Here is a 22,103-nt window from a genome sequence, read left to right as displayed (position 1 = left end):
GTTTGTTAGTTTCCCCCTTATTGGCAAGCCTTGGCTGTGATTCGATACTAGGTCCATGTAGCATTTGATTTGTCCCAAACAAGTCACGTTGTGATGGGGTACTGTGAAATACACAATGTGCGATTTTTCTCATGTAAACTTTGGAATGTAACTCTATGTCGTTGATGAAAGGAATACGGGATAAAAGGTAAAAGTAAACCTCTTTTGAAGCTTATCTCGAGTGGCACTGGACATGTTTCACCTCAACTGTAATACCCAATACAGTATGAGGCACAGTAAGAGCAATACTCAAGGTATGCACAACTTTGGTTGGGTGCTTCCTCGTGGCATTGCGGCAGGTAGCGAGTACCCGCAGTCTTCAGCCCCACACTCGCCGTGACCCCAACTGAGACAGTGCGGATGGATCCAGCAGGCGGTGAGGCGTCTATCGCTACCATCAAGCTCCGTTTCTGCCGCCGCTGCTCAGCTTGTCAAACCGTCTGCATTCATCTCATCCCCCCCAAATTGTCGCGCGACACGCATCAGCTGCTGAACTGGCAAACATCTTCCGCAGCTGCTCGCGGGCTATGCTCCCATAAACCATCCCCCCTATGATTTGCTCATCGTGAAAACTGCCCGAGCCGATTCCATGTCCCGATATGTCGGCGCAGCACCATCGGCTCCGCGGAGGGGACCGCATTGGTCCCATCATCTTCGACAGGCGAGCTCGACCAACTCGGACCGCGCATCCGAGATATCGGCCGCCTCGCCCAGGAGTGTCTCGACGCATTCGACGGTCAAGGACGTCAAGGATGACAAGCCGCGAAAGACGGAGCGCTATTGCGCCGTCACGGTCAATGACGGATATTCGCGAGACGAGGTGTTGCTGAACCTGGACCTGATTGGCGGCGATATCAAGCCAGGCACCTTGATGTCCATCGCCGTCGTGAAGTCGGAATCTGTGAAATCGGCGGCCGTCTTTGGCGGCCTCAAGAAGCAGTCGTATGAGGACAATGGCAGCTTGCGATACCAACACATCGGCCCCTGCGACCCGAGCTCCCTCGGCGACCAGTACATCTTTGTCGCCAAGGATATGCCCAAGGAGACCAAAGCTCGGCATCCCGATATCGAAATACAAGTTGTTAAGCACATTGCGGACATATTTGGGATGAAGAAGGGGTCCATTGTCCTACTGGCACCAGTTCGTTTCTTCTCATGACGTATACCAGGTAGATCTATATGGCTGACATATTCTCCCCCACACTAGGTTGACAATGACCACCCGGTTACCGAAGCTACACACGTGGAGATGATATTTAAGGATCAGTATCTCTCACGAGCAGATATGTGGAGGGTAGCCGTCGGGGAGCTTACGCAGCGGACCGTATATAAAGGACAGTCCCTCCTCTTTTTGGGCACGATAAAGGCGCAAATCACGACGGTCTTTGTGAATGGGAACAGCGTCCAATCCGCCTTCTTTGGTCGGGAAACGAGGCCAATATTTCGCAGCGAGTCAGCTAGATATGTCCTCTTTATCCAAATGTCCAAGGAGATGTGGGACTTTGACTCCGACAGCTCTGGCGAAATCATGTTCAATAAAGTTGTCAACGGGTTTCTGCCAGCTCTCTTCAAGAGGTGGGCCGTGCTCAAGGTAAAACATTTGGTCAGCATTGTCCTCTTTGCTCGTGTCGAGTATGACACGGGCTTGACCAATGAGCTGGACGTGAGCGCACTCCAATCGGATTACTACACGGGAATCCAGCCCTACGGGAACCGGCGTCCATACAAAGACTTCTATCGAGTCGTAGTGAGTGAAATGGCTAGCGGAGAGTGGACCAAAATCCTGTACCAACTGAAAAGGCAACTCAACTACTTTCGAAAAGACATCACTCTGCATCACCAAACAGCATATCCGTTCGATGGCCTCAAAGAAGGTGCATCTGGGAACGAGGCAGCCAGTCGGATCAGAGCCGAGTCTTCCTTTGCCATCCACGGCAATATTCTCGAGGCCATAAACCTTGCTTGCGCACAGTTTTCTCATGATTACATCGATCGAGACTTGACTAGGACAGGCATCTCCATCGCTGTCATTAGCGCTGGCGCTGGCATCTTTGAAGTGGATTATGAGACACTGCGAAGAACTACAGAAGCCCTTGTAGGAAATGGCATCGGGATTGATTTGATTTGCATGGCTCAGATGCCCCTGCATTCTGTTCCTCTTTTCAGATATCGGAATCCACGATTCTCAATAGCGGGGGACTCCTCTCAAGATCGCCACCATTCACTCTCGAGGTCCTTTCACAGTCGTGACAGCACACCAGGCCAACCAACTCCCGTTATCGGGAGTTTTCAGTCCACTTCTGGCTCTTTCTCGCCCTCGAAAAGCAGAGACATGATGCGCCGTGTTGAACACTTTTCCCAGAGTAGGCGTGATGAATGGTGTTATGTACTGCCGCAATGGCTGCACGTGTCGTTCTGGACGGGCACCTCAAACGAGGCACTTTCATACGCGGGCGTGGCCCTGTCTGTATCCAAGAAGATGGAGCAAGACGACGATGATGAATTCAAAATAAGATGCCGCATGTACGACCTTCAGATGCGGAGCGCACTTGATACGAACGAGATTGAAATCACTCCGCTGCACTCGGACTCTCATTATCCCAGCGATATCTTTGAGAAGAATAGCTTCCTGAAGAGACGCCAAGAGGCGATTGGCGATATCTGGTACAACCCCCCGGGTCGTCTTCCGGATCATCTATATGATACCATCCAGGGAATTCAGAGATTCTCGCCCGAAAGGCACGCGCGGCCCGCGGAAAGACCTTCTTGGAGACAGCTACAGGAATTTGATGATTCTAGAGCCATCCTGACTCGCCACAAGCGCCACCACCACCATGGCTCGGAAGCAGGTGGCAGGTCGGATGAAACTCGAAGGCATCATATAGAGGACTTGAATGTTCTGGGATCCTCTCTTCCAGAAAAGAAATTATTCAATAATGTCCCTTCGGCCAGGAAGCTCTCCATGAACCAAGCAGAGATGGAGAAGCCGAACATGTTCTCAAAGCGAAAGCTACCAGATCCACTACCTCTCAAAGAATCGCCTTCTCCTACTCCTACACAGCAGTTACCACTGCCGGCCGTTGCAAAGGTGTCTTCATCTTCATCTTCGTCGTCAAAACAGCCCAAATTTATGAAGCAAATTAGTCTTGGGCACCGAGGATTCGGCATAGCAGCCCCAAAGATCGCAGCGGCCGAAGTGAAAGCCGAAACTGTCAATGCAGCCGTTACCAAGTCAAACGCGCCGCCAACTCCTCGATCACGTCCGGATTTGAGACCATCCACTCCCCAGACAATCAGAAGCCAATCGCCATTCTCAGTAACCAGGCTCAGGCCGGAGGCGGCTGATCCTACAATAGAGAGAATGTCATCCACGCCAAGCATCCCTATCCTGAAGAAAAACGGGTCGAATCGTCACGATATGCATATATACAATCTCAAAGCTGGAACGCCTGCACATACTTCAATGTCCCGCGCTCATGGTGACAGTCCCGAAGATGACAGCGAATTATATCAAAACATGTTCCGGACGGAAGATCACAAAGTTGTCTTGAGTAAACTTCGTGCCGGAGTCGGCGTGACGCCGGACCCTCCTGTGACGATTTCGCCATCGTCAGCAATCAGTCCTTGGCTGGTGTTGTTGAATCCATCTGACCCAGAGAAGAATCAAATAGACGCGGCCAACCTATACACACGCTGGCAGCACATCTTTCCTCGCATCTCCGAGATGAAAATCCAGAAATGGAAGGCCCTATGCTGTCCCGCTGCAGTTCCGTTGACGACTGAATACTTTCCTACCAGAGCCCAGTTCGATACCGAGTATCAGAGGCACCCTTACAATGTGGATCAAAACGCAGACGACGATTCGTCCGAAGAACCAAAGACTCGACAAGAGTTTATCAGCGAGCTGATTAGCCTCCGATTTTCACAAGGATTTCAGGTGGTAGTTGGTCCAGCCGTGGCGAGAGCATTTGGCCAAAAGGTCATCAAGCTCGGGGATATATTCTCGCGTGATCAAGTTCTTGAAGACGGCACCAGTATATTCATGTCTGTTGGCAACATTATTCATCAGCTCTCGTGCGTGAATGGGACTGAAGTAGAGGTCAACATCTACATTAGAAAACCCACGGCAGACATGTCGGGGCTGCCGGACGGATTCTCTCCCATGTACAAGCCGGCCATCCGAACTCTGTTTGATACAGACTATGAGGCCCGACATATAGAACTGCTATCGATTCCAAGGCCCGACCGTAACTGGAACATGATTGATTCGTACGCTGCGGGCCACCACGACGAGATGATGGAGAGCCTGCGCTTCTGGAGGGCCCGGTTCGTCTTCATCCCACTGGTCGCCCAGAACCCTTCGGTGCCCAGGACCCAAAACGGTCTATATCCTGAAGAAATCAGGATAGAAGGCATCAAGCGCTTGGCGCAGCTGTGGCAGAAGAATCGCTACGTACCGCCCTCGGAACGTCGATTCCAAACGGCCAGAGGGCGCGGGCAGCTGGACCGTAGTCCTCTGGATATTGTCTACAAGACAGAGGATCCGTCCGTTGTCATTGCGGCTGAGCTGGAAACATTACCCCTAATCGAGGGCCTCGAGGGCGGCATGGGTAAGAAGCATCAGCTCGTATCGAGGAAAGACCGTTTCGAAAAGTCCAACCTGAACTTTTCTGTCTTGGCCGAAGCCATGCAGCAGCCAGTGGAACAGGGCGGCGTGCCTCTGCGAAATCGCCGCTGGCATCTTCGGCTGCACTATCACTCTTTCCTCGGGTCTGATATGACGACGTGGCTATTGGAGAACTTTGATGATCTCGAGACACGTGAAGACGCGGAAGATTTAGGCAATGCTCTGATGGTGCCGGAAGAGCCCAAAGGCAAAGACAAGGATGTGGCTGAAAAGGAAAAGGAGAAGGAGAAGGAAAAAGAAAAGTCTAAGGGGCTTTTTGTGCACGTCGAAAGACGACACCGTTTCCGAGACGGTAATTACTTTTACCAGTTTGCCCCTGAGTTTGCGAAACACTCGTCGGGCTGGTTCGGCAGCAAGAGGAAGGAAAATCCCCTGCCCTTGACACCGATGACGGAGTCGTCCATGGGCTCGGGTAGAAGATCGGTACACGAAGACCACTCGCCGTCATCGCTGACCAGTACTCCTACGCTGTCGTCGGCACATATCGCCAAGAGTCGCCCCAAAGTCATCCTCAGCAAGGTCATTAGATACGATGTGGATCCTAGGAAGAGGTCATATCGCCCTGAACGGATTGACCTGCACTACGACCGCCTTCACAACCCAGATAACTGCTACCACGTGAGGATCGACTGGATGAACGCAACGGCCAAGCTCGTGGAAGACGCCGTCGATGTTTGGGAGCGCGAGGCTAGCCAGTACGGCCTTCGCCTCGTCGAGGTGCCCATCAGGGAGGCCAGCGGCATCACCGAGGTCAATCCCTTCCGTAAGCCGTTCGCCATCAAGCTTGCGGTCCAGCCACCCGACAAGCAGCCCGAGACGTTTTACGATCCAAACTCTCTGGGGCCGCAGACGGTCCCGACAAAGCACTTTTATCAAAAATCCATACTGCGGCACTTTGACTTTGTGCTGGATATCGAGGCTGCCGCGAACTATCCCAGCAATGTAGACATTATCTACTCCTGGGGGCGTCCAGATTACAGGTACACGCAGTACATTCATCGCTCGGGAGTTCTGCTCGCCCAGGTGACGGATGATGGCAATTTCATCGTCTTGGCAAATAGGCTGTACGGCAGAAGAGCTGTAAAGGAGAGAGAGGCTGCGGCCAGGAACATGGCCCCGATGGAACCTCCTCGTCGCTTAACGGACGGAATCGGCCCTCGAGTACCGTCGTACGACTCCTTTAACCTCTCTGAATCGGTCATGGCGGGTTCCTCGATGCACCATGCCGCCCATCAGGGGCACCTGCACCATCATCACGGCGGGCTGCACCAACACCAGCATCACCACCACTACCACCATCCATACCACCACTACTCGCCCAGTATGAAGGCCGTCAACATGTCCGGCCCGACCAACGACAGCCCCGTGGGCAAGCATCACCAGCTCCATTCCTCCGCCAACCCCACGGCCCACCTTGGCGAGCCCGAGGCCATCAAGGAAGAACTCGAGGCATTCTGCTCCGACGCCGCCGCCCTCGAGGCGTTTTACAAGGAGACGCTGGAAAAGGCCCAGCACATTGAGGGCACGCCCGCCACCGCCGCCGCCGCCGGGCCACCGGGCTTGGAGGCCGTGCCCGAGGCGAGCATCCCGTCGCTGGGGCTGCCGCCGGGCGTTTTAGCATCGCTGGATGGGGGCGGACCTGCGGCGGCGGCGCTGAGGATCGGAAGCCCGATGATGTTTTTGAGGAGGGGGAGTGTGCAGTTTGATGGCATGGGGCTGGGGTCTAAGAAGTGAGTTATGATGATTTACAAAGTTGGTGGATTTAGTTGTCTTGATGGATTATATGTAAGTTGAGAGAGATATTGGGAATGACAAGTAATGTAATGAATATCACGTATCGGTATACATCTATTAGTTTTCTTTTTTCTTGGAGAGAATCTTATCCTAGCCAGGAACAATGTCGAAAAAGGAATCAATAAAATTCTCTCATTATTCATTCATATCCCACTACATACCGCACGCAATCTGCATTCAGGGTAAAAGTAAAGAAAGCCATTAAATCCTTCCTTTTATCATATCTCTAATCAAGGTATCAAATTACCACCCCCTCTACTCAAACCAAACTTGTAAAATTTCCATGCCATTTCATAAACTACTCAAACAATAAAGCCACCATTTCATATTCCATCTCAAAAAAAAAAGCCATCGTGATAACTTAAAAATAAAAAAATAAAAAAGGCTAATAAAAAAAAAGCACAAAAATGCGTCATGTTATCTCGGATCTTGTGTCTTTATGTGCAAAAAAAAAGGTGATTTCTCGTGTGTACGTCATAAAAATAAGTACATCGAAGTAAAAGAAGAAACAATAAAAAAGATTCGTATTTTTTTTTTCTTCGCCGCAGAAAAAAAAAAGGCAAAAAAATTGTTGGCCGCTACACAACGATAAAAAGGTAGTATATCCGGGGGGGAATCCGTTCTAAGGTAAAGACAACAAAATGGTTTTGAGGCTTTGTGTAAATGCAACCGTCATTTTTCTCGCGTTGATTTTTTCTTTCTTTTTGGTCCGTAAAAAGGTGTGTGTTTCTTCATAAATTCTCCAACAGGCATTAAAAAAACCGAGGCAAATAATATCTTTGTATGCAGAAGACGAATAAAAAATGTTAAAAGAGCAAATGCGAGTGGTATCAAAGAAAATAGAGAGAAAACAAAAAACGAATGCAACAGATTTTTCTTTATTTTCTTAACCGGACTCTGCTCCGGTGTCTTGGTCGGGATAAACTAAAAGATGTACATGTTAGCAACCGAGTTTCGCTTTGATGTGTCTTGAGTTGTGGTGAAACTTACAGAACGCGCAGACTGCAATGATTGCGTACAAACACATCAAAAGCCAGCCCTCTAACCAGTGGCTCTTTCCATCGCCAATGAGGTAGTTGACAAGCAGCACGGCGACAAACATGACGGCGACCTGGAAGGTGTCGAAGCTCAGGTTCATCTCGTCGTTGCCCATGCCCCAGCCGATAACGACCAGCACGGGGATGAGGAACAGGGCGACTTGCATACTAGATCCAACGGCAACACCAATGGCCAGATCCATCTTGTCCTTTACGGCGACGGTGACGGCAGTGACGTGCTCAGCGGCATTGCCGACAATGGGAAGCAGAATAAGACCGACAAACTCCTCGGATAGAGCGCCGTTCTGGGTGATGGCATCGATGGAATCGACCATGTACTCGGCGCAAAGGGCAATGATGGCGGTGGAGATAGCAAGGGTAGCAATGGCCACCCAAAAGTGCAACTGGGGCTCCTCCTCCTCTTCCTCCTCTTCCACCTTGTTCTCGGAAATGTTGGCCATGTGTCGCCCGTTGTCGGTGTCGATCATGATGCTGCCAACCTGAGCGCTGGATGCCAGGCCTGATTTGATGTTCGCCTTGGAAGTGCTACGGAACGGCTTGCGCTCTACCTTTTCGCTGGGGGTCGCAAACACCTCCTGGTGGGTGTGGAGCTGGAAGAACAGATAGGCGCCATAGACGACAAGCAGGATGACGGCCGTGCCGCGAGACAGCTTGGCGACCTTGTCGGTGGGCGTGTTGGCGGCAGCGTCGAAGACGGTAGGGACAATGACCGAGGCCGCAGCCAGGGCCAGCATGGAGGCGGCCGTCTGAGCCACGGTCTTGTTGAAGTTCTGCTCGGGGCGACCCAGGCCGCCAAAGAAGAAGCAGAATCCCATGACAAGCAACAAGTTGGAGAGGATGGAGCCGATAAGAGAGGTCTGGACGATGGCGACCTTGCCGTCGACGAGGGCAAGAATGGCCACGATGAGTTCGACGGCATTACCAAAGGTGGCGTTGAGAAGACCTCCGAGAGTCTCGCCGGTTCGCAGGGCGATTTCTTCGGTTGCGAAGCCCAGGATGGAGGCGAGTGGGACGATGGCCAGGAAGTTGACGACAAAGACTGCTTTGCGGTCGACGGCAGGGATGTAGTTTATCGCGATACCAACCGGAGCCGCGATAAGCAGCAGGTTGATATAGGAGCTGAGCAGCGTCCGCTGGATCTGGTTGGCCACGGTAAAGGGCTCCTTGGGGTAGACATGGCGGATGAAGCCACCCTCCTTTTGAGGCTTCTTGGTCTTGCTGGTTTCAGGCTCGTCGACGCGCATCTGTTCGGTCGTGCCATCCTGTTCTCCCTTGCGATTGCGCAGCAGATTCCGGTCGATGAGCGGAATGTCGTGGCTGTCTTCGCTCGCCTGCTTGGCAGCAGCGTCCTCGGTGCCTTGGCCTGTTCCAGAGGTCGAGATGTCTCTCCCGCCGCTGGTCGGGTAGGGCGAGGTGGCGGCGTGTGTCAGATCTTCACCGTCGCCCTCGGTCTGAGCTTCGAGCTGGCCGCCGTTCCAGGTCTCGGCGCGCTTGGGCTTCCACGATACGTGTCGAAAGGGATTCCATGCCTCGGTGCCTTGGCGGCTGATGTTGTGCGCTTGGCGCTTGATGCGAAAATGATTGACTGAGAGCAGCTGGGTTAGTCTGTGTCTCCCATTTTCGCCATCGCTCGTCTCGTGTGACGACATTCGCGATGTATGGCAAGGGAGTGGAAGCGTGCTGCTTCAAGGGCACGGCGCAAGAAGCATGAGACGGGCGGGCCCAAGATGGTAAAAACAAGAGCACAAGGAGTGACGGGTGAAGTAAGGTCAAGGAAACAAGGCAAGGCTAGGCCAGGCTGAACAGAAACAGGTGTCTATTGATGCCGTGCTCAACAAGTGAGAGAAACCCCGAGAAACCACACCAACAGCAGGGCCATCGAATGGTCTGCGGATTGCGTACAGGAAACGGGTACGGGTACGAGTAGTATGGGTAGGTATAGGATCAGGTACGGGTATGGGATCGGGGTAGGGATAGACAGATGGGATGCTCGGCGCGGCCGGGGATTAGGATGGGACTTGGTAGGACGGGGGAGCAAGGCAATTAACAGGAAATGAGTTGGTGCAGAGACGTTGCGCATAAGAACTCACAGGTATCCATGGTTTGGTTTGGGGTCGTCGACTCAGCACTGCCCGGTCCACAACAAAAAACTCCCCACTGAGCGATTAGTCCCGTCAGGTACAAGACGGTCAAGGGGATTGGGATTGGGATTGGGATTGGGTTCGGCTTCTTGGGTTCGGACGGAGCTTGGCGCGCGCGTCCGTTTCGGTGTCGGAGGAAGAATGGATGCCGGATGGTGTTTTGGGGCGGCAGGACTGACGAGGGACTTTGTAGTCGTTGGATCGACGGGCGGCCTCGATGTCAAGGTGAACAGCCTCAGCACAGCTCCCTTGAATCGCCCTGGGACGCGTATTTGATTTGGAACTTGGGTGATGCAGCCGCTGGTAATTCCACCGTTGCTCCTGGGGCTGTGGCTGGTGATGGTTTCTGCAGCGGGGACTTGCTAGTACCGGAAGAGTAAAATAATATCCTGGGCCCCCCTGGCAAGGCCTAAACGCGTACTTGGGCGGAATGGATTCGTGGGAGAGAATGGCAATGAAAAAAAGGGTACAAGTAATTTGCCCTTGTCTCGGAAAATGCCTGTGCTTGTGCCGTGCCGTGCTGGACTGTAGCGGACAGGTATGGATGTGTGCGATGGATATGTATGTATGTGGCTGATGGGCCCGGATGTCGCAAAGAGCGTCTTGGATTGTTATTTGATGGTGTTTGTGTGCTATGTCGTCGCTATGCAAGCTGCAAGCTGCAAGCCAAGATTTCTCCAAGACACTTCTTTGAGCGGTCGCACAACAGCCGTTCGTTCGGATAGATGGCCCGAAGCGTCTTGGCTCCTTGGCTTCTGGCGATCCGTGAGGCAGAGTTTGCTTCTGATTCCACGGCTCTTCGATCAGGCAACCATGGAAGCCAAACCAAAGTCCGGAGGCGGGGTTTGCGTCTGTCGGGGATCGAGAGAGGCGGGAAAAAAGGAGGCTGTGCGAAATGCCGGCAGTAGTAGCAGCAGCAAACGCGCGCGCAAAAAGGAAGAAGAAGAAAAAGGAAGGGCTATGCAAAGGAGAAGAGGGTCGAGGTGAATGATGCGCTGCTGCTGTTTTCCGTTGGAGTGAATGGGCGAGAAGCAGTCAGCCGTGAGGAATCTTTTCTTGTTGCAATCGACAGAGGAGGAGGAGGAAGAAGAAGAAGAAGTAGGAAGAGATCAATGCCTCCAGTCAATGGGAGAGAGCAGGTTGTTCAAACGAAAAAAAGAATCAATGACGGCAGGCTGATCCCCTAACTAAATTCAAGGTTTGTTTCTGCCACAAGCTTAAAACTGCCCGCCAACACATTCAACTGTTTGGTGCTGCAACTTCAGGGGGCTACAGAGGGCTGCTCGTATCGTTACTGGGGACCACCAGGTGCCGAGCAGGTACCGCACAGGTACTCGGTAGTTACTCGTACACTTGGGCAGAAGGGGGAACAAGGGGGGCCAGCGTGACGCTATCACATCGCCTGGCTGGAGATTGCTTTGATCTGGTGGTTTCGAGGTTTCACTGTACGGCGTTGCAGTGAATTGATCAAGCTCATCACGGGATCCTTGTCTGCAACAAGGTTGCGCTGGCTAGTGTGTCTGTTAGCGGTATGGCGGCGTGGCCTTGCAGGACCTTAACAAGGACGAGACACTGTATTCACATCAATTTTGGGCACGCAGCCAATGAATCATGCATTTGAATGGGTTCGACCGACTGTTTGATGCCATGCCAATCAGTGGACTACTGTAGTCTACACGGAGTACAATGGGCTCGGAGGCCTCCTGAACAACTCCTCGAACGGGTAACTCATTCAAATGGATCTGTTTGTCGTCCATGGGAATAGGTCCTGTAGAAACGTCAATGTCCAGGTCAATGCCGTTCAACAACGCCCGTGCTGCCCGCCTGCTAACACAATACGAAACATGAACCTTTTTGCTTACGGCAACGTCAAAGCCTCGTTTGTCCTTGAACGCTCCATTCACTCACCGGCCCTGCACCCACCGCCTGATTCAAGGCTCCCCCGTTCAGCTTCAGCTTCAAACCCGCTTCAACAACTCACCACATCAGACAAACAGAAACCACCACCCGATGGCGGTAGGTACCTAAAAAGTACCTCGCCGGTACTCTCCCCCCCTCCACCAAACAACCACACCGGCGCGTCTCCATCCACACAAGCGCTCTCTTAACCCCTGTCCCGCTCCTCCACCCCTGATTGATGAACGAGAGCGAGCTAAACTCTCTTTTTTTCATCCCTTGCGCCGTGGGTTGATTTTCTCATCGTGTCTGAATGGCATGTCCAAATCCTTCTTCTCGCTAGTATACAGAAATCTAGAACAATTCGTTTCAGGCTCCCGTGCAACAACAGGTATCAATACAATGTACGAGTACTCCCAACCCAGCGCCACGGCCCAACGACTCAGTCGCATTTGAGCCAATCACTCGCCCTCCCAATGCCCAACACAGTAACCAAGACGCCACCTCATAATTACAGTCCAACTACGTACTCCATCAGCGATCAACATGGGCCACCCAAAATCAAGATTTCCTCCAATCGCCCACCCAAAAAAAAAATTACTCTTCACTCTGTTTTTTTTGCCATCTTGCCATCCGTCAGTTTCAACCAAACATTCCCTTTAGTTTCATGCACTCCTGCATCCCCCTCCAAAAAAAAACGAACCGCATCATCCCCCCTGCCTGACGTCAGATGCCGCACTCTCTCCCTGCAGCTCGCGTCTTCTTCAGCCTTTTAGGAATTTGATCCCATTCGACTTCACCGTCCCTCCGTTCCTCGTCATCTCTCCTCCGTATCGGCCGTTGAAATCCCCCGATCGCTACTAAAGAATATCCAGCCACCATGACGCCTCCAACTACATGTACCAAGGCTATCTCAAGACACTGCCCTCTCTCTGCCAGGCTTCGTAATGCGCTCAGGCTCAGCCTTGGGGAGATGACAACCAGCCACCCCGTCTCTCGTCCAGTTTGCCCAAACCGGCAAAAATTCCAAATTCATCGTCATCCTCACCCTCACCCTCACCGTAAGCATCACCACATCTCATCTTTTTCTCTGCAGCAAAAAAACCAATATCTCTCGAACTCTCGTAAGCACATAAAAAAAATACAGTCATGGTCCCCCAGCTCCCGGACGATTCCACATTCCCCCGTCCAATCCAGTCCTGCCACACCTTAACCCTCATCCTTAGTACTAGGTAGTCAATGCAAGCTACGAATACCTACCATTTGTATAAAGAAAAAAAAACAACTCGCTGCGCAAATAAACCACGCCCATTCATGCAAAAGATTCTACTCGTAACCACCGTCTCGGCAATTCCCAGGCGTCACAGCGTATCAAATAAGCCACTTTGGCCTAAACTGCTAGCTCTTCCGCTAAGACATGGGAAAATATCACCCCGACTCCCAACCAACCCATCACAGCATCACAGCATAATAATGCCATGTCATCTTTGGGCTGCGACGAGAGAATCCTTCAAATACGCATCATCGCCAAATTCCCACCAGTACGGTAGAGGAAACCCCCGAGCATGACGCTCGCAGTAGCACAACAGCCAGCTGTCACGTACTACTGTAACAACATCACCCCATTGTCACACATCACACATACACCAACCAGCTCTTGGTCGTCATTCGGTAGTAACCGTGTCTCAATTACAGTACTACTAAGATGCCAGTCCTTTCCCATCTGCCGCCTTTGCATCTCTCTGCAGCGCAGAATCCCTTTTCTATCATACAGACTGAATACCAGTATCTTTGAAAATGCCTTGAACCATGTTCCTCCCATTAAACGCCATTCCTCCGTCGAATACGTCTCGTCCGAGATATGTCTTGTATGCTGAGCAAATTGCACACCCCAGATTGCTTTCTGCGCCTTGAATATGACTTCGGTCCAGGCGTTGCCCAACCATGTATAGCCACCATCGTAGATCGACCAGTTCTCAATGCCCACCGCCACTCTCACTGTTGCGTATAAACAATAAAGGAGAGGGGGTTGGGCAAGGGAACTAAAAAAGAAAACAGAGAAAGAAAAGAAAGAAAAAAAGACTGCGCCTTCATGCCGCTAAGATGAAACGAGAAGAAGCAATGAAAAGTGGTAAAAAAAAAAAAACAGAAAAAGAAGAAAGAAGAAACCATCAAGTAGCATCCGACGCCAGATTCGGCCCAAATCAATAAACCCCATCTAGGCACTCTAGATCCATTCCATGTCTTCGTCTTCATCGCGTGACTCCGCTCCTTTGCGTGGGCGACCCCGTTTGCGTGGCTGAGATCCTGAGCGAGCTCGCTTTTTGCGGCCTCCGGGAGTGCCTACGCCTTTCCTCTTGCGACCCCGATCGGGGGTTGTGCCCTCTTCATCGCCTTCGCTAGGCGTACTCGGTCCCTCCATTGCCATCTCGTCGTCGTCGTCGTCCTGCACCTTGAGCTCCTTGTCGACGTTCATCAGCTCCACAAACGCCTTACACTTCTGTGCCATTTTGCTCATCGTCTCCAGGCTGCTCACGTGCGCCGTCACCTCGTCCCAGAATCGCTCTCCGTGAACTCCCTGCACTTTCAACGGCATCTTGTTGAGGTCCTTGGCCAGGGTCTTGGCTTTGCCGTCGTGTCGGCTTGTTCCCATTCCATACAGGCGCCGGAGATGCGTGCGGGCCTCCCACAGGCAAGAAAGAATAATGGCCCCGGTAGTCAACTGGCGAAGTCGGTTGGGGTCTACTTTGAGGCCGACCAGGGATGCTCCCTCCGCGCTTGCCTGCGCTTCAACCGTCTCGCCCATCAGCTGGTCCGTCACTTCGTCCTGTTCCGTGTGGTCCAGATCGAGACGCACGTCGAATACCTCCGACTCGATTAGGTGGGCAACAGCGGCGCCTGTTGTGCTCACAATCTTCTCCATCATATTCACAATTGTCTGAAGCTCTCCAACCGTTTGATACTCGAAAAAGGCCATGTTCTCGATGACGAACCGGGAAAAGTCGAGGTGTGGCGGCATCTCCTCGCTCGCATCCAGCTGCGCAATGTCAAAGTTGACCAGTCCACACAGCTTCTCCAAGAAGCGCTGCCTGTTCTTCATTTTGCTAATCTTCAACACTTCCATCATGAGATGCAGCTTGGGTTGGAACACTTCAGGGATCGCCCCGTGAGAGTCTTTGACAATGTCTCGCTGGTAGTTGTAAGCCGATTGGATCGCCTTGACGTATTCTCTTTCGAGCACTGTCTCGTGCTTCTCGTGAAGTGACCGATGCTCCAAAAACGCGAGTTCCGCAATCTTTCGGTTTGACGATGTCTCTAGCGTCATCAGTGTCACTCCTGTCTCCTTGGGATGCGTCAGACCTTGGCGGTTAATGCTGCCCAGGACTTCCATAGCTAGAAAGGCGAGTTCGTCTAGGCTTCCCAAGGAGATTCGTGTAATGTCTTTGAGGAACCTTTGAGTAGTAGCACTGGCAACGTCGTCAAAGTTAGTGCCGCCCATCACCGTCAACTCTCGCTTTTTCTCCGTCGCCCCAGACTCGGCCGCAGCTTCGGATCGCCTTTCCTCCGTGAGGAGGAACTCTTTGAATGACTTGAGAATCATTGTTTCCAGAATAGGGACCTCCTCTTGGAAAACCTGCTGAAAGGCTGTGTAGACCTTGGCCAACACGTAGTTTCGCGGCCAGGACTGGCAGACCAGGCCAATCGCTTCGAGAGATGCCTTCCGCGCCTCCAACGGCTGGGAAGGGGAGGAGAATGGCGATAGCACGTCCACAATGAGCCGAGGAACCGAGTCGCCCTGCCATTTGGGAAAGCGAGCCTTGAATATTTGCATCTGCTGATCCAGGTCGCAATGCTTACCAACGCTGCCAACAATGATAGAGTAAGCGCACAGATGGTTGATCCTCTTGCTATCCAGGGCGGCACCCCCAGCGCCCAGTTTCTGAATCCCCAGCAAACCAGATGCGACTAGATTGCCCAATGGCCCAAAGTCCTTGAGCAAATCGCAGACCACTTTGGTACACGCGATCAAGTCATCCAAGGCTCCACGAGAAGAAATCTTTCCAATGCCCTTCAAGAGCTGGAGGCGAATTTCGGTCAAGAATTCAGAGTGCACCGTGGGCAACTGGGGAAGCACGCGTTTGTAGATGACCGTCACAGCTCGAAACGCCGCCAATTCGTCGGTGCCGCTGAAGCTTGCGAGATGAGGTTTCAGAAGTCTAATCTGCTCAAGACTAAATAGCTTGGGGTCGGCCTTGGCGAAAATTGTGAGTACTTGCAAAGCGTCACGGCCGGTCGGTCCTCCTTCCTCCGAATCTCCGCTATCAATGAGGCCAAACATGCTGCTCACCAGGTGGGAGCATACAGAAAATGGACCTTCCAGCGACTTGTCTTTCGGCCGAAGGATGGACCGAAACACCTTGTCTAGAATCTCCGTCACGTTTCCTGTCTTGACTGTCTGGACGATCAGGGCCACATGTTCGGTCAGAGAGGTTTGGAATGCGGCCGAGTTGTCGCGGCCGTAGAAAGGAGCAAACCAGACTTCTTCAATCATCTGGCGGGCAAGGTCGCGAACACCTTCGTCGGGATCTTGTACACGTCGGAGAAGGCCATTAGCTATAGAACTGCGAAGTGCACTGTCGTGGTTGCGGAGATAGATGTCGCGGGCAAGCTTCATGGCTCGCTTCCTAACACCAACGCCGGCGTCTTGGAAGCGGTCGATGATCTTGGGTGTCAACGGAGATTCCAGAGCCGGCCTCAACGTGATGCAGTTTCCCAAAAGGCCAAGGGCAGAGTCTCTCACTTGCGTAGAGGAGTCGCTCGAACAATCGAGAATAAGTTGGATCACTGTGGAATCCCCATCTAGGATGGATGGATCCGTCTCGAGAACCTGGTTGATACTTTTCAAGCTCTTGCTGCGGACCGTTGCTTGATCACCAGCCATTGAACCAAGGAGAATGTTCAGAATCTTGCCAAAGGACTCAAAGAGCGGAGAACGCAGTAAGATAATGGAGTAGGAAAGCTTGGCCTGAGTAGGGCTCACAGCCTTGAAGGTGTACTCGTTGGAGAGCCATCGGCGGTCTTGAATCATCATTCGCAATCTGTAGGCAAGGCGTCCAAGTTCCCAGTCTCTCTCATCTTCATTGTCCTGGATTGCGTCATAGCCCGCATGTACCCGAGTGGCCCAGTCAGTTATGAGGAACGACACAGCGCTGAACAGATAGGGGTCATCTGACAGACGAGCCTGCAGGAACTCCAACGAGGCACGGTAAGGTCCATCCCAGGCAACAATCTGCTCGATTGAGCTCTTCTGTTCGAGAACATGGCAAGCCAGCGCCGCCAAATATCGCGACAGCTCGTCGACATCAGTGGTTTCGAACGTGTTGGCAGTCCGTTTGACGTGAGATCGCAGACGAGATATGGCCGCACTCATGGTACCGAGGAGCTCAAGAGCCATGTTCTTGGCGGGAGCGGGTGTCTTGGGGGCCTCAAACAGCTGCACCATCATGAGCATGAGGAGGCGCAATAGCAGCTCGGCTGATGGCCAGTCCGGGGAATCGAGACACGTCGTAAAGTCTTCAACAAAGAGATCCAGGAGATTACGGTATGGTGTGTCACCAGACTTGGTCGACCCAATAGCGCGCTTCACAATAAAGTTGATAATGTACGAAGCATTCCGCCCGGCACCTTCACTGAGAGGGGCAGCTGCTGCCTCTAGCTCTTGGATGGCGACGGCGTGCTGCTGTGCGCCTTGTTCTTCAGTGTTGATGGAGGATGTGAATTGTGTCTTTTTTGCCCGGTTATCGGGCAATTCATCCTCACTCTCGTTGCCCTCGTCCATCTCATTATCGCCATTGCCGAGAGCTTTAAGCACCGCAGTACGACCACCCTCGTTCTCTTCAACCCTCCCAGAACTAGCCTGGACCAGTCGCATAAGGAGTGCTGACACCGGTTGAATGCTTCCACCTTCGGAGAGCTTGAAATGCCGTGCGCTCTGTTTTCCCACGGGAAGCTTCTCCAGAGAGGTGAGGATATCGTCAATGATGCCCTGTCGCTGCTCAGGTTTGATAAGAAATATTTGGCAGAGCATGTCCATAGCAACGCTGCGAATTCCATCAAAGCGCTGTACTCCGACGGCTGAGTCTTTCTCAAAATAGGCGTTTTCGACAAAGATGAGCTTGGACGCGGTAAATTCCAGAGTGTTGAAGACGCTTTCCGAAAGCTCTACTTTCGTCACCAGCTCGGCAAGTGTGGCAAACAACTTCTGGCAGTTGAGGAAAGTAGACGACACAGCCTTTTTATGCTTTAGGACCATTCGGAATAAGTTGGCAGATGTTGAGTTTCGAAGCTCGACGAGGGGGATGATGATGTCTTCGGTGACAGTCTTGAAGATGTTGACACATCTGTTGATGATGCTTTCCGAGTAGAGCCGCTTGTCTTCTAGGCCTCCAGACAAGATTCGCAGACAGGTACGTGCAGCTTTCATTCCTACTTCAACTTCTGCCAGCTGCTGAACCCACGATTCAAAGGCGGCTTCATCCCAGCTCTCATCAGCACGGATATCCATGCCATCGACCTGCTTCAGGGTACCGTCGCTCAGCTTCATGATCTGGAGAAGGCCCTCTACCGGAACTCTACCGAAGCACTTAAGTGCGATAGCCTTCTGGATAGCGCCTTGCATTTTTTGCTGGGTTGCGCCGTTCAAGACGACCTCGTTTTCAGTTGTCAGCGTGACGAAGTGATCATATCCCGAGTCCATCCCCAAAGCTCGACCAACCGCGGAGAAGACGTTGCGCATAAGGGAGTCGAGAGACTCGAGAGCGGCTTCAGCTCGCTGCTGTTGGTCAAGACCGCCGCTGCTAACGAGGCCTTGGTCCCCTAGGGCCATATACCGCTCCTTCTTACGCGAAGAAAGGTTCTCAGGAGCGGATGGTATATGGGCAACCTCTAGGTACTCGTCCCTCTTGATATGAGACAAAGGAAGCTCGACTCGAAACGAGGCAGGATTGTAATTCAGATAGTTTGTATCGGAGGATACAGAGACTGCAGTTAAATTACCATCCGGGCTGGCAGGTAATGCCGAGGGTGCTTGCTGCACCGAGGTGTCGGACTCGATCTGGATTTGAGAAGTAGTTGCGTCAACATAGGCAGAGGGGTCAAACCCTCCTCTTCTGGACGGAATAAGCACTTCTATCCTTGACTGTGGCTTCGATGCCTCGTGGTTGTTTGTGCGCCCTGGCTGGTTCTCTATGCCGCCGGGCTGTATTGCCATGTCCTGTGATACGGTTCCGTTCTTGCCGCCGTTAACGCCAACAGGCGAAGGGTTCACAACATTGGGCTTCGTAGCCTTGAAATAGCCTCCGACCTTCTCATAAACGGCCCGTGCAATAGGCGATAGTCCCTGTGAAATACTTCCAGGCCGGGATGTTGCTTGCCCTGTCAACACGGGCTTGAAGTTGCTGCCAAAAACGTAAGCAGAGGCACTCGGGACCGAATTTGAGAAGCAGTTTGTCTCAAACTTACTAGTGCGTTCTTTGGGATGGCTTTATTTCGTGCAGCACAAGATCAACGGCCTGCTTTGTGTTTCTCGGTAGGTGAGCCTGCCCGAGGGCTTCTCTGTTGAGTCGGTCGAAGTCGCTGTGGGGGAAGAGATCGGATATGGATGGAGCTGGCGAGCCAAAACCTATGTTGGGATCGGGGATGATTTCTAGGAGGAGGGAATGAGTAGCTGTAAAATGGTAGAGTGTAGATGGATGCAAGAAAGGTAGAAAGTAGTAGAAATATCAAGCAGAGGTAGTGCAGCGACTGACCAGGAACAAACGGCACAGTGGAGGTTTGGGGTGAGTACGGCAAAGATTCTTGCAACGTGAAAGGTCGTGAAATCGCGTTTTGCGAGGCGGCCGCGCTGTGGTTGGCGCTTGGCCCATCCTCGTAGTCCATGTTGCGCGGCTGCATGTTTGTGTTTGCCAGAGTCTCGATGTTGGCGAGGCCTCACCAGAGACGCATTGTCGGTTACAGGAGCCACTGGTGCATCAGCCGCTCCTCCCAGCGTGTCATGGAAAAGAAGCTGCGAGATTTGAACACGGGCGGAACGAGCGAGGCTTGAGCTTGAGGCCGAAAAGGAGAGACTCGTGGCGTCGAGACGGATTCCGGGGCGAACTCGCACGGCATTAATAGAAACGAGTGCGGCTTCAATGCGTGCCCAAACGCTGCCAGTTGGGTATTGCTTCAGTCGAATCTTCGAATCACGCGCTGGAGAATCCGACAGCCTCGCTGGACCAATCTCGAAAGTCCATAGGGGATCCAATGGCCCGTGCGCCCCGGCGAGCGCCAATCAGCGGCGCTTCCGGAGCCGGTACCTTGCTTTATCAGTTATTCCGGATTATCAACCCCCTGCAAGGCCTGCAAGATCTTTTGCCAGTTGTCTTGCATGACAATTTTTGTACAGCTGGTTCCACGCGATCCCTCCCATTGCACAAGTAGACTTCGTCATAGGCTCTGCGCTGGCAACCCGACAATAAGAAAATGGCTGCCATTGGGTCCATGGTGTTCTGCACCGACTGCGGAAATTTGCTTCCGGCGACCAGAGGAACCGAGCAGAATGTGCTGAGCTGCGAGTGCTGTAGCGCCGAAAATAAAGGTAGGATTGGCTCCGGATTGGGCAGCAGTTCGTTTTGGAGTAGAGGGAGAGAGAAAATTTTTAACAAATGAGCTTCTCAGATACCGGCGCAAAGATCATTGTGACACAGTCCAAGCCCTCGGATTTCCCTTCGTTCTTGCGGCAAAAGCTCCAGTCCAGCGTCCAATCCGTCGAGCGTCACACACTCAACACCGAGAGCACGGTTCGCGAGCGATGTCCCAACTGCGGCCGAGAAGAAGTCAAATACACAACGGTGCAACTACGAAGTGCCGACGAAGGCTCAACCGTTATATATAACTGCGAGTGTGGATTCAGTTGGCACGAAAACAATTAAAATTCACATCTTTTATATTTGGGAAATTCTACTCTTTGTAACACGGGATTTTTCTTTATATTTTTTTTCGTCCTTTCTTCTATGCAGAGGCGCCGGCCACTTCTGGGATCAACGCATATTCCGTCTGGCCACCCCTCTCATACTCGGCCATGTCTAATGCTACAATGACACTCTCACGAACAACCTGCTCCTTGTCTTGGAGGAACCGTTTCAAGATATCCTCGACGCCCTCTTCGTCACCAAGACTGCCTAGAGCCTCGGCAGCCTCATGACGCACCATGCTCACCTCTTCAAGGTTGCTGAGGGCCTCGGTCAGGGCAGGGATAGACGCAGGATGTGAAAGCTGGCCAAAGACGAAGGCAATCTCGTGGCGGAAAAGTGCTGAGGAGTCGGCGAATCCCTTGGCGAGGGCGTTGACGGCAGGGACGGCAGTCGGGCAGTCTGGAGGGGAAGCGAGGTCGCGGAGGGCAAACATGGCACGGTATCGCATGAAGAGAGGCTGGTTGACATCCATCAAGACTCTGCCAAGTTCGTCAACCGACTTTTCGGACTCGGGCATAGGGGGTGCCGGGTCGACTGAAGCAAAGTCGCTAGAGAAATGCATTAGCGAAATTCAAGACCATCAAGAATACAAAGGATTGGCATAGATTTACCTTTGACGCAGCTTCTCTTGCTTCCTTGCCTCGGAGTTTTCCCATTCAATGCGATCAATGGCAATCTCACAGGTCTCCGTAACAACGACTTCCTCACCAGCACGGTCTCTGAATTGTCGGAGCAGATCCAAGCTAGAGGCATTGCCTAGGGCTCCCAGAGCTTCAGCGGCCTCATGTCTGCACATGGGGTCCTCCTTGAGATCTGACAGGACATCGCGCAGCGGTGGAATAGCCGCCTCGTTACCGGTCTGGCCAAGGCAATATGCGAGCTCGTGCTTCAGCAGAGCAGACGGCGAAGCGAAAGCAGCGGCGATGGCTTCGATAGCCGCAAGGGCGGATTCGGGGTCGGTTTTGGCGACATGTTTGAGAGAGAACAGGGCACGGAAGCGCACGGGGAGGGGCGTGTCTTCAGAGCAGAGGCTCTGCCTGAGGCTGGCGACAGTAGCGTTAGACATGACGAATTCCAATTTCTATAAAGTTGAGGGTATCTCGAACAAGCAAACGACCAAAAAAGACAAGTTTGCACGGCTCGTAAACCGAGATGCACGCATCTATCCAACGAAAATTTAGGTGGGGTGGTGGGGTGACACTCTTTGAATTTCTCTTATCAGATGCCGAACGGCGATTTGCGAAAAAGCGAAACGAAAATTTTTTATCGCCGCTGCGTTTATAGGACGAAAATCAGCCACAGCTGGCATGCCATGAGAAGTGGATAACCACTTCAGCGGTTCCATGGTCTAACGGTTATGACTGCGGATTCTGATTCCGCCAGCGAGGGTTCGACTCCCCCTGGAACCTTGGATTCTTTCTTTTTTTCTTTGCAATTCGTTTTGCAGTGTTCAGCAGTTGAATAATTGGGTGCT

General features: G+C 52.3%; 4 protein-coding genes across 4 annotated transcripts; 1 reads left to right on the top strand and 3 right to left on the bottom strand.

Moving 5' to 3' along the window:
* Positions 1-628: 628 nt before the first annotated feature.
* Positions 629-6,460, top strand: Triagg1_2464 (uncharacterized protein; the record flags this gene model as incomplete). Its single annotated transcript, XM_062896648.1, has 2 exons — positions 629-1,180; positions 1,247-6,460. 2 exons carry the CDS (start codon positions 629-631, stop codon positions 6,458-6,460), a joined length of 5,766 nt encoding a protein of 1,921 aa, XP_062758676.1.
* A 946-nt stretch (positions 6,461-7,406) lies between these two features.
* Triagg1_2463 (uncharacterized protein) lies at positions 7,407-9,227 on the bottom strand (the record flags this gene model as incomplete). The annotated part of the gene is made up of 2 exons (XM_062896647.1): positions 7,407-7,444; positions 7,511-9,227. The coding sequence occupies 2 exons, from the start codon at positions 9,225-9,227 to the stop codon at positions 7,407-7,409; spliced, it is 1,755 nt and encodes a 584-aa protein (XP_062758675.1).
* Positions 9,228-13,842: 4,615 nt separating this feature from the next.
* Positions 13,843-19,568, bottom strand: Triagg1_2462 (uncharacterized protein; the record flags this gene model as incomplete). Its single annotated transcript, XM_062896646.1, has 3 exons — positions 13,843-19,072; positions 19,137-19,341; positions 19,424-19,568. The coding sequence occupies 3 exons, from the start codon at positions 19,566-19,568 to the stop codon at positions 13,843-13,845; spliced, it is 5,580 nt and encodes a 1,859-aa protein (XP_062758674.1).
* Positions 19,569-20,666: 1,098 nt separating this feature from the next.
* On the bottom strand, positions 20,667-21,695 carry Triagg1_2461 (uncharacterized protein; the record flags this gene model as incomplete). The annotated part of the gene is made up of 2 exons (XM_062896645.1): positions 20,667-21,177; positions 21,241-21,695. The coding sequence occupies 2 exons, from the start codon at positions 21,693-21,695 to the stop codon at positions 20,667-20,669; spliced, it is 966 nt and encodes a 321-aa protein (XP_062758673.1).
* Positions 21,696-22,103: the final 408 nt, after the last annotated feature.

Source organism: Trichoderma aggressivum (genome assembly GCF_033847375.1).
Source record: "Trichoderma aggressivum f. europaeum strain CBS 100526 chromosome Unknown scaffold_006, whole genome shotgun sequence".
NCBI classification, from domain to species: domain Eukaryota; kingdom Fungi; phylum Ascomycota; class Sordariomycetes; order Hypocreales; family Hypocreaceae; genus Trichoderma; species Trichoderma aggressivum.
The sequence above is the reverse complement of the archived record's forward strand: the minus strand, read 5'-3'. Positions and strand labels throughout refer to the sequence as shown.